This window comes from Ambystoma mexicanum, chromosome 5p (genome assembly GCF_040938575.1).
Source record: "Ambystoma mexicanum isolate Mex_15411 chromosome 5p, UKY_AmexF1_1, whole genome shotgun sequence".
NCBI lineage: Eukaryota > Metazoa > Chordata > Amphibia > Caudata > Ambystomatidae > Ambystoma > Ambystoma mexicanum.
In genome coordinates this window covers 299,589,522-299,602,540 of record NC_090930.1, presented here as the reverse complement: position 1 = coordinate 299,602,540, position 13,019 = coordinate 299,589,522, and the positions used below count along the sequence as shown (strand labels likewise).

Sequence of the window (13,019 nt, the reverse complement as noted above, 5' to 3'; positions counted from 1 at the left end):
ATGAGCGGGGGTGGGGGATACAGGAGTGACAAACAGGGCATGAGCGGGGGTGGGGGGTACAGGAGTGAGACACGGGGCATGAGCGGGGGGTGGGGAGGAACAAGAGACACGGGGCATGAGCAGGGGGTGGGGGGACCAGAAGGGAGACACGGAGCATGAGCGTGGTGTGGGCGGAAATAGGAGGGAGACACGGGGCATGAGCAGGGGCTGGGGGCAACAGGAGACACACGGGGCATGAGCGGGGGTGGGGGGTACAGGAGGGAGACACGGGGCATGAGCGGGGGTGGGGGGTACTGGAGGAATACACGGGGCATGAGCGGGGGTGGGGGGCACAGGAGGAAGAGACGGCATGAGCAGGGGTGGGGGCAACACGAGGGAGACAGGGCATGAGCAGGGGGTGGGGGAACACAAGGGAGATAGGGGGCATGAGCGGGGGGTGGGGGGAACAGAGGAAACACAGGACATGAGCGGGGTGGGGGGAACAGGAGGGAGACACGGGGCATGAGCAGGGGGTGGGGGGCAACAGGAGACACACGGGGTATGAGCAGGGGGTGGGGTACAGGAGGGAGACACGGGGCATGAGCGGAGGAGGGGGAAACACGAGGGAAACACGGGGCATGAGCGGGGGGTGGGGGGAAACAGGAGACACGGGGCAAGAGCGGGGGGTACACGAGGAAGACATGGGCATGAGCGGGGGGGTGGGGGGCAACAGGAGACACAGGGCATGAGCGGGGGGTGGAGGGTACACGAGGAAGACACGGGGCATGAGCTGGGGGTGGGAGGGTACACACGAGGAAGACACGGGGCATGAGCGGGGGTGGGAGGGTACACGAGGGAGACACGGGGCATGAGCAGGGGGTGGGGGGCAACACGAGGGAGACACGGGGCATGAGCGGGGGTTGGGGGGGTACAGTAGGGAGACAAGGGGCATGAGCGGGGGGGAACAGGGGAGAGACAGGGCATGAGCGGGGGGGTGGAGGGAACAGGGCAGATACTGGGCATGAGCGGGGGTGGGGGATACAGGAGTGACAAACAGGGCATGAGCGGGGGTGGGGGGTACAGGAGTGAGACACGGGGCATGAGCGGGGGGTGGGGAGGAACAAGAGACACGGGGCATGAGCAGGGGGTGGGGGGACCAGAAGGGAGACACGGAGCATGAGCGTGGTGTGGGCGGAAATAGGAGGGAGACACGGGGCATGAGCAGGGGCTGGGGGCAACAGGAGACACACGGGGCATGAGCGGGGGTGGGGGGTACAGGAGGGAGACACGGGGCATGAGCGGGGGTGGGGGGTACTGGAGGAATACACGGGGCATGAGCGGGGGTGGGGGGCACAGGAGGAAGAGACGGCATGAGCAGGGGTGGGGGCAACACGAGGGAGACAGGGCATGAGCAGGGGGTGGGGGAACACAAGGGAGATAGGGGGCATGAGCGGGGGGTGGGGGGAACAGAGGAAACACAGGACATGAGCGGGGTCGGGGGAACAGGAGGGAGACACGGGGCATGAGCAGGGGGTGGGGGGGAACAGAGCACACACAGGGCATGAGCGGGGGGTGGGGGGAAACACGAGGGAGACACGGGGCATGAGCGGGGTTGGGGGCAACAGGAGACACACAGGGCATGAGCTTGGGGGTGGGGGGTACACGAGGAAGGCACGGGGCATGAGCAGGGGGTGGGGGGAACACAAGGGAGACACAGGGCATGAGCGGCGGGGGGTGGGGGGTAACACGAGGGAAACACCTGGCATGAGCGGGGGGTGGGGGAAAACGAGGGAGACACGGGGCATGAGCGGGGGGCAACAGGAGACACACGGGGCATGAGCGGGGGGTGGGGGAACACGAGGGATGCACGGGGCATGAGCGGGGGTGGGGGGAAGCACGAGGGAAACACGGGGCATGAGCGGGGGTGGGGGGAAACAGGAGACACACGGGGCATGAGCGGGGGGTGAGGGGTACACGAGGAAGACATGGGCATGAGCGGGGGGTGGGGGGTACACGAGGAAGACACGGGGCATGAGCGGGGGGTGGGAGGGTACACGAGGGAGACACGGGGCATGAGCGGGGGGGGGGGGTACAGTAGGGAGACACGGGGCATGAGCGGGAGGAACAGTGGAGACACGGGGCTTGAGCGGGGGGTGGGGGGGAACAGGGCAGATACTGGGCATGAGCAGGGGTGGGAAGTACAGGAGTGAGAAGTGGGGTGGGGAGGAACAAGAGACACGGGGCATGTGCGTGGGGTGGGGGAGAACAAGAGACACACGGGGCATGAGCAGGGGGTGGGGGGACCAAAAGGGAGACACGGGGCATGAGCGTGGTGTGGGGGGAAATAGGAGGGAGACACGGGGCAAGAGCGGGGTGTGGGGGGCAACAGGAGACAGACACGGGGCATGAGCAGGGGGTGGGGGGCAACAGGAGACACACGGGGCATGAGCGGGGGTGGGGGTACAGGAGGGAGACACGGGGCATGAGCGGGGGTGGGGGTACAGGAGGGAGACACGGGGCATGAGCGGGGGTGGGGGTACAGGAGGAAGAGACAGGGCATGAGCAGGGGTGGGGGGAACACGAGGGAGAGAGGGCATGAGCAGGGGGTGGGGGAACAAGAGGGAGACACGGGGCATGAGCGGGGGGTGGGGGGAACAGAGGAAACACAGGACATGAGCGGGGGTGGGGGGAACAGGGCACACACGGGGCATGAGCGGGGGGTGGGGGGAAACAGGGGAGACATGGGACATGAGCAGAGGGTGGGGGGAACCGGAAGGACAAACGGGCATGAGAGGGGGTGGGGGAAAAGGAGGGAGACACGGGGCATGAGTGGGGGATGGGGGGAACGGGAGGGAGACATGAGGCATGAGCGGGGGGTGGGTGGAACAGGAGAGACACGGGCCATGAGCGGGGGGGTGGGGGGGAACGGGAGAGAGACCAGGAGCATGAGCAGGGGGTGGGGGGGAATGGGAGAGAGACACGGAGCATGAGCGGGGGGTGGGGGGAATGGGAGAGAGACACGGGCCATGAGCGGGGGGGTGGGGGGGAACGGGAGAGAGACCAGGAGCATGAGCGGGGGGTGGGGGAAATGGGAGGAACACAAGGAGCTTACTGTGCAACGCTCCGATGAACCGATAAACAAAGATGGCAGGCGTCTCTCACAATAGACGCACTGCGCACTTCACAGCAGCCAATAGCAAAGCACATCAGATGTCCTCGGACATCACGCAATCACTTGCCCAATCCCCGTCCTGTCCGCGGAGCGAACAGGGACGTGTGTCCGTGAAGCGGACACAGATATTACTAATTTTTGTTCACTTACATTTGTCATTTTTAAAAAAACTACTGGACAGATTTACACCAAATAAATAAAGCACGCTTTCGGGACCAAGCCGCCGCTCCCGCTGCAAATTTGGTGTAAATCCGTCCAGCGGTTTGGGCTGTAGGCGTGAGCAAAGCAAATTCAGAGTGGGCCATATACTTTTTTTGCAAAGTTTGGTGAGGATTCGTCCAGGGGGAGCGAAGTTATAAGCCGCCCAAAAAGTGCTCTTCCTATGGAAACAGCAACTTAACCATAACTACATGGCCACTATTGTGGCCATGACATATATATATATATATATATATATATTCAATGAAAAAACTTTGTTAAAGGGACGTTCTGGTTAAGTTGTGCTACTAAAAACCTATGAAATTCAGTGAAAAAAACTTTGTTAAAGGGACATTATGGTTCCAAGTAAAACCGAAAAACACTTTAAATTCGCCAGTTATAGTAAGCTATGCAACCATAACTCGCGCCACCACCGTGCATTGCTAAGACTAACACCCAGGACATCAAAGATGACATCACAAATGCAATTTTCTCTGGTAGGAAGTGGTGGCTCTGAAAAGAGCCTTTGGGCGGTGTTTGTATGTCAAAAATTATAAATACTTAACACCTACTTCAAAATGGATGCTGTAATTCTAAAAAAGGTCGTAATGCATTTTGTATTTTTCTCAAAAAAATCTGATTGCCAGCATAAGTAAGATGGACTCCATCTCTGCGAAAAATGTATGTACTATGAAACATAATATTTTCATTGTGAAAAGAGGACATGCCAAAATCTCTTAGAAAGGCACAAACAGCCTTATTAACATTGCGTCTTGCTTTTTCCATTTGTGGACCAAATGAAGAACGACGAAGCCACATTTGTCTCTGTGCAATCCGTGAAAATATTACTTGAGAATTAGGGAACATCTCCAGGACCTTTCCAAGTCCTTCTTTCATAGAAAATTGCAAGGAAATTCCAGACACATGTCCTAAACTGTTCCCTCCACAATGAATTACAATTATGTCTGGATGTTGCTCTGTCTCCAAATTAGCATAAAGAGGTAGCAAGTCCAACCACTTCATTCCACGTACTCCATGCCAGTGTACTTCCACATGTGGAAATCCAAGATCTACAGCTACTCCACAGCTTTCTGCATGCACCTTCAACCAATGTATCTATGAATCTCCCAAAATCCAAACAATCTGTTTTCTGAAACACACAGCCATAGCTATCTGCTGTTCTCTCAGCAAAAAGAGTATCTGAGAAACTCTCTCCTGGCACAACACACCCACTAGACTTTCCTGACGAATCCCTTTCAGTGCTCATTCTCAGGTGCATGACTTCTGAATCCAAAGATCCCCAATTAGTATCCAACTGTCCAGAAATTTAACAATATCCAAACAGATAAATCAATACCACTAAAATATATAAAAAAAATAGGCGGTTATAATACACCTACTGGTATCTAACTGCACCAAAATGTTATAATATCCAAACAAATAAACAATATGTTACTGCTACAAAAAATGCAACAACCCAATGTATAAAGCATTAGCCAGAAGCAACAAGTGAACACTGAAAACAAACAAATAAACTGTAGCATAACAGAAAAAGTTTTTTTTTAAATCCAACATGGATTTTTTTTTCTCCCACAGACCCAATGATTTTAGCAACGAACACAGAAACTGAGCAAATTGCACAGTACTCTGGTTTGTAATCTACTAAATGTGAGGGTCCAAAAAAAATATGTTGATTATACAATGTAATAAGTCATTACAAAATACTAATACTAACATGCTATTTTCTTTTATCACAGAAATTAACAAGAAATACATGTACTCCAGTTACTAAACCAAACAGTAAGTATATTATACACTCTATGCCATGGCCACAACCATCGCAGCATATCACACCCAAATTATCTTATAACTGTGTTCCTTATAAATTTGTTTTTGACCCAAAGTTATAAGGAACTATAAGTGTGATATGCTGCGGTGGTTGTGGCCAGGGCATAGACTGTAAATGGTCATGCACCCAACACTCTATGCCCTGGCCACAACCACCGCAGCATATCACACCCATAGAGTCAAACATTTCAACTATGGCCTATGGAAACTTTTAATGTCCGCGGACATTACCAGTGTTCTTAGAACACATTCAACTTGCCAGCGAACAATACGGACAGCGTCTTCAGGACACCCCCTATGAACATTTCAGGACAACGCATGATTTCTTAGAACACACCCCCATTTTGTTTATTTGCGAACATTGCAGGACACTGCGAGAGTTCTTAGAACATTTTCAACTTGTCAACGAACAATACGGACAGCGTCTTCAGGAAACCCCCTACTAACATTTCAGGACACCACGAGTGTTCTTAGAACACATTCAATTTACCATCGAACAATACGGACAGCGTCCTCAGAACACCCCCATTTTGTTTATTTACGAACATTTTAGGACACCGCGAGTGTTCTTAGAACACATTCAACTTGACAAAGAACAATACGGACACTGCATGTGTTCTTAGAACACTTTCAACTTGCCAGCGAACAATACGGACAGCGTCTTCAGGACACCCCCTACGAACATTTCAAGACAACGTGAGAGTTCTTAGAACACTTTCAACTTGCCAGCGAACAATATGGACAGCGTCCTCAGAACACCCCTATTCAGTTTATTTAGAACATTTCAGAACACCTGTGATGTCCGCAGACAATTCGAACACAAAAAGAACGTCTACCACATAAAAAAGCACAACATTTAACCTATCTCATACCCTCCCATCCTCCCCAAACACTCCTACACACCAACACACTCTACTAAATACACATTTTGAACAAACTTTCACTGCGCTGTCCGCGGACATCCGCGAATCCAAGAGGGCGGGCGCTACCGAAAATCTGACGCGCTTCACACCGTCCAATCAGCGAACACACCGCTTGTCCACTGACATGACGTAAGCCGCTCGGTCAATCAGGACACTGTCCGCGGAGCGAACAGGGAAGTGTGTCCGTGGACCGAACACATATCACTACTTTTTTTTAACCTACTTTTTGGTCATTTTAAAAAAAAACTACTGGACGGATTTTCACCAAATTTGCAAAAGCACGTTTTCGGGACCAAGCCGCTGCTCCTGGTCCGAATTTGGTGAAAATCCGTCCAGCGGTTTGGGCTGTAGGCGCGAGCAACATTTTTTTCCCATTCAGTCTATGGGAAAAAAAAAAAGTTTTGGGACCCCCCCTATAACTTTGCCCCCCCTGGACGAATCCTCACCAAACATTGCAAAATAATTCAGAGTGGGCCATATACTTTTTATGCAAAGTTTGGTGAGGATTTGTCCAGGGGGAGCGAAGTTATAAGCCGCCCAAAAAGTGGTCTTCCTATGGAAACTACAACTTAACCATAACTACATGGCCACTACTCTGGCCATGTAATATATATATAGCTCTCTGCATCCTTTGGTGCTGTCAGTCTTGGGTTGATAGAGCTATTTATAAAATAGAGCTACCCTATAAAACATACATTTTTGGGGCAGCCAATATGCTTTTGAGCTAATTTGCAAAACCACAATTAATAACTGAGTGGGTCTGAATTGGTGGTGAACTTCCCGGTCTGGTCACTTAGGTAGAGGCTTTTGTAATGCTTTTTCAAACCGATATTCATATATGCATGGCATAGGTAAGGTTAAGACAAATTGTCTATGGAGCGTCAGAAAATAACTTTTCTTTACCTTTTGAACCCTCCCATGAAACAAATCTGAAAACATTCCACAGTAAAAATGTGAGTCATCTGCCCCTGCATGGAAAGTATCCACATTTTTCAAAGACTTCCACATATTAGTTTTTTAAAATGCTGTTTTGATCACGTTTATAACACCTTATAACATGGGGATTCTGACATGGAAAAAATATATTTTCTGTCCCAATAGCTCAAAAGTGTCCACTTCTAGTTTATTTTATTTTGCATTTGGAAAGCGCACTGCAGCCCACGGGCATAGAGGCGCTATCAAGGATACTTAAGAAGGCTTGCTTGAGGGTTACAATAAGCGGCCCAAGTATATAACGTTTGGTTAGGTTGGTACAGTTACAGAACATTATTATACAATGTAAGGTGTGAAACATTCAGTGAGGGAGCATATGTCCGGGATCATACGTGGGTAAGCCCTCTAGGCAAAAAGCCTAGTTTTTAATGCCTTGCGGAAGGCAGCATGGGATTCGATTGATCTGATCTCGTTTGGGAGGTTGTTCCAGAGAGAGGCTGCCATTGATGGGAAGCTTGAGCCGCCAGCACGCACTGTACGCCTGTGAGGAGTCAGGATGCGGTTGGCATAAGCGGCCGTGGAGGGTCGGGTTGCTGTTTGTTTGTATATCCTTTGTTCAAGATAGGGGGGGTGCGAGTCTGTGAAGAAATTTATGAGTTAGGGCAAGGGTTTTGAAGACCAACCCAGTTTGAAGATGTTTGGCATGCACCTAGATATGACCATAAATAGGTGCACTAAAAACAAAAATGAAAAACGAGCTGGACAATTTTGAGGCATTCATGCTTTAAGATTACCTATATATGATGCATGCACACAATGAATGTCTATATTTTCTACACACTGTGTACGTGCATGTAGAAGATATCAATTTTGTTCATGTATAGTACTATGCATATGGAAACTCACATCAAAGTTAGGACTAACTTTAATATCGTTTCCCATATGGATATAAGATATATAGGCAACGTAATTGAGTACATGCCTGTACTGTTAAACTCATACGCCTGTTGAAGTATTGAAAAGTCCTATCAAAGTTATACCTCAATGATGTGAGCTTTTGTCCATATAGAAGGCATATAAGACATGTTATATACAAACTGTACACATGCAGTAGATATACATTTGGTACATGTACACTAGTATACATCTGAAAAACTCACTTGAAAGACAGGATGGAATTTAATGTCAGTTTTCAGGAGGTGTAAATTGTGTACATGTACAAACTGTACAACCCTTATATGCCTTCAATACATGCAAAAACTCACATCAAAGTCAAGCCAGACTTCACTGTGAGATTCCATATGTATATGAAGCATATAGGGCATCAGCATTTCATCACCTTATACCAAGCACTCATACAACCTTATACTACACACTCTTATGACACATGCAACTACAACATACCCACACTTATTGGAAGTGCTTTCAGTTAGTCCATAGATTTTCATAGCCCAATCCCGTCAGCCAACCATTTATATGATACATCCAGGGGAGGTTTGCTTCCCCCGACAAACCCCTTTTTTCTCTAATAAGTGGCTCTTATATACACAGTCCTGATCTGGCTAATATTCTTAACCAATGCAAAACTGACCAAGCCTGAAGTACTATGCTCTTCACTCCCAATTCCACTCCCACCAGTATTGTTGTGCAGTTTCATGGGGGAGCCAGCAGTGATTCTAGGGGGAGATTGCCTAGAATTTCCAATGCACCAAATTCTCCCAACCCACCACAGCTCAATACCATACAAGGCTCATGACCCCGCTTTGGCCTGATGATGCCTTGGTGTGTGGGGAGAATTCACTGATTTGTCCCAACATCTTCCAGTCATTACCTCTTTTGTTTTGATATAGTCACTAAGAGTAGGAGGGGTATGCTCAGACATGGGCCCTGTGCTTGCTGGGCCTATAGACCAAAACTACACCTCACTGATGTTGCCTAATGAGGCATGAACATGTCTGGGGTTGTTTGTGTTCTTGTGCAAAAGGGATGTGACCAAGCAGATTGGAAGGACAGCCACCTTTGGGGTGGGACCAAGCCTGATTTGCATATGAGTTGCTTGGTAGGTGAAGAACAATGGTCTAGAGGGTTGCCCTGAGCAATGTCAGAGATTCAGATTAATTCAAAACCTTGCCGCCATCATCTCGTTTGTTTTGCTTTACATTTAACACCTCGAAGCTGCTACTTGAGGTTAGAAACTCTTGATCAATTGATCATTTCAAACACCTGAACTAAAAACAAATGAAACCCATAAGTAATTGAAAAATGCAACTGTCAGCTAATTCCCCTCCCCCCCAGGAAAACCTTGTCTTGATGATATTTATAACCAGATCATCTTCTCTACCCGGTTTTCTTTTCTTGCCATCATTACAACATTGCCAGAAAATAACCACTATACACATGTTCAGTAGACCAACCTTTGTAATTAGCAAACAACCCGTAACATCAGTTAAAACAATATTGAAGGGGGTGAGCCCTGAGATGCAGTCCTGCATTCCACCCAATCCAACAAAGAAGTTGCTCACCACTTATCCACCCTCGCTTTGTATATGGATTGTGAAAGGAGACATCTCAATCACTATTTCAAATGCACGTTAAAGTTGTCAAAAAACATCCACCAACTAAAACTACTTACTAAAATATTTTCGTTCATTTGTAAGAAGACCAAACCAATGGTAGTCTGTGAACATACAATCTTCATTTTACTAACGTAACTGGCTTTACACTGCACGCACTTCATATCAAATGCAACGCCTTCAGATGGCAAAAAATAATTCCGGCATCTCATTCTCAAGTTTAAAAAAGTCACTCTCCAGCTAGAATTGGCTTTCAGTTGAGGGATAAGTTAAACGCATGATACTCACATGACCAGGGGTCAAAAGCATCAATCACTTGGCCTAAAAATGCCTTAAAACAAACAAAACAAAAAGAAAGGAAAACACCACGCATTGCTTATCTGAGGCAACCACATCCCAATATCTTACTTAGCTGCAAAAACTGTTGAGAGCCATTTGTCAGTCATCACCTCAAAAACAACAACCGTCCCAACCCTCAAGGCCCCCAAAGTCACTCTTGTAATGGTGTACCTTCCTTTAAATTTTCATCGGCAGACTATTTCAGTAGCCCTCTTTAATTAGTGTGCTATATCGCCCTAAATACCGAAAACGGGTGTTAAAAATATTGCTCTGCAGCGTCATCTCTCTATGTGGGGATCTGAGCAGTAATGCATTCATACAAAAATAGCATGACTGTCAACCTCGCCCTTGATGCATTAGCCCATCCAGATGCCACTGTGTTGGGTCATTGCAACCCTTGCACCATGCCTGGATTGTCAAGAGCCTAAGAGAAAAGTAATCCTTGCCCTCAAAGCAATGTAAACTTCACACCACCATCTGTTCTGTCAAAGCCTACGTGGCTATTCCATTTCCGTCGCCTGCACTACTTTTCAACTACACAAACAAGAGCACAATTCAATCATTATTTTATGGGCTGTTCACTAGCACATGCACCATGGTGGGCATAATAACTCCCCCCATAGTATTTAAAACTGGTGTTACTTCCCTAGCATGGGACGTCTGATGGGCATTTTTTCACAAAAGCAAAATAGGGGAAGAATGTAACAAAGAGGGTCTATTTGCCTTCTAGCACAAACATGTTTCTGCTACACATCTAGTATTGCTGCCAGACAGCTTTTCTGAAGCATATATACTATTAATCTATTTTTTAAACAATACCCATGGGTACAAGGTCAGACCTTGTGCTTACATTGAGCATTGTCTCTAAACCATAAACAATATATTTGATAACAATTTGCTTCAAATTTGATCATTTGCCACGTTTCAAAAATGTCATGGGACCGAACATTCCCAAACCCACCACTGGACGGTTGGGCATGTCGGCTATTGTTGTTCGGTGCAATACGTAGTTTTTTGGCAAACTTGTCCCATGCCACCTCTCGTTTCAATTCCGGCGCTCGACACACTTTACTCCGGCAAAGATAATGTACAGTTACAGTATAATTCCAGTGGAAATTGTCTTACCAAATGCGCTTGCAAACTCTTTGAAGTTTATAAGGGAGTCTGAGTTTTCATCCAGTAATCGAAACGTCCACAAGGCCAGAGAGTCCCGATTCGAGGAATGTGTCCAAGGACTCAAGAGGTGATAGAGGACCCGGAACTGCTGGCAATCAATCTGATACTGTTCTAAATATGGCAGGCTTGGATCATGGTGTTTCAGGATCGGACTATTGACACTCCAGTAACAAGACAGAAAATGTTCTTTCTGGACAAAATGGTACAATAAGATTATTCTACAATATTTCTTGGATGTTGACAGTTTCTGAAACACAATTTCACATTCTGATCAGTCAGGATTTTACAATGGACATATCTGGGTTATTGCAGAACCAGGTCTAAACTAGATTCTCGTCTCAGTTTCCAAGATGAGTTTCTACTGATCTACTTGGATCACAGTTTTTTTTTGTAGACCACGGTTTCCAAAACCAAACCCATACACCAAGACAAAGCATTTAACTTACGATTCTTAATGAATCCTCAACCCAATAATGTAAAAGTTGACAAAAAGTGCATGCTTGCATTTATTAATCTTCATTAATCCAGCTACATCTTCTCTGAAACAACAATTACAGGAAACAAGTGTCTTTCAGTGTATAGTGTAACATCTCAATTTAAAGGGAAAGGATACATGTTCTTAAGTGTTGTGGATTAAACTGTATCTTACAGTAGATTGTCATTAGCAATGGAAATTTCAGAGTTAGTGGCTGAAACTACAAACAGATGCAATAGTCTGGGCTGGCTCATCTCACAGGATAAACCTTGTCTTGCTGGTATGTATAACAAGGTCTCTGGCTCATCAATATGCCAAACAGCAAGCAAGTCAATCTAAAATGATATTGTTTAAAGTTAAAGAGTGTGTAACAGATTTATTAGCATACTCAAATATATGGAGGAAAGATTGAGTACGTCATTTTTCTGCTTCCCTCGCTGTGTTTTTCCCCCCTATAATTAAAAAGCACTCAGTTGTTTCCCGAAGCTAGGTCCACGCTCAATAAATACCCTAACAATGATAATACATTTAAGATCGCTTTTTATTTAGAAGTGGAAATTACAAAAATGTTCCTATTTTTTAATCATCCATGTGTCAAGAACTATTAGATATTCTTCCTCGATAATAGTTAAACTATAATTGGGCATGCATTTAGCAAATGATGGATGATCACGATAGCAAACAAGACCATATCAATGGCAGATGATTAACTGTAGCATATCATTTCTCCCAAATATATTTGATGAATTGCACATTTATTTGTAGATAAAATAATCAATATATTTAACAATTTGAATTAACTTCATAGCAATGACATTTGTTAAATCAAGTTTCATGAATGTACAATTAGATTTAGAAATTGTTTTAAAATGCTCTTTTATAAGATGTGTTTTTACAAAATGAACTTTCAAATGTGTAAAGCATCTGTAGAAGTATAAGTCAAGTAGACTAAATATATTCATGTGATTTACACTGATACTCAAGGAGAGCTTCCTTAGTTATAGCAAGGGGAGCACGGGAACTCCCAGGGAAAACCACCACATTGTGATTTATCCACAGAAGCCATCAATGATGAAAAGCAGCAACCTAAGGGTGAGCAAATATTACAAGCTGAACTCAGCAGGAGGGCAGTTCTCTGTCCAACTGCAAGACAACCAACTATGATGTGCCTTAAATGACAGCTAATTTTCAAACTATATATGGGTCAAAGAGTGTTAATAGAAACGATTCCACACTGGGCACTGGGAATAGGTGAGAAAAACTCAATGTGCATTGCCCCTTTATGCCGACTTCGGTTCTCTTACAGCCTCAGGAAAAATGCCTTCCCTTTAATCGAAACCAATCTCTGAATAAGGGGTTTGCCAGACACAATGTTGTCACCTGAGGCTTTTAATCAATCTGTT

General features: G+C 46.5%; 1 protein-coding gene across 2 annotated transcripts in view; it reads right to left on the bottom strand.

The window, feature by feature from the left end:
* The window catches only part of TBC1D8B (TBC1 domain family member 8B), a 1,314,750-nt gene that overhangs the window by 181,602 nt on the left and 1,120,129 nt on the right, over nt 1–13,019 (bottom strand). For both annotated transcript variants that reach the window (XM_069612733.1, XM_069612732.1), the window contains exon 16: nt 11,091–11,331. In XM_069612733.1, the coding sequence (XP_069468834.1) occupies nt 11,091–11,331 (241 nt within the window). The remainder of the gene's footprint in view (nt 1–11,090; nt 11,332–13,019) is intronic.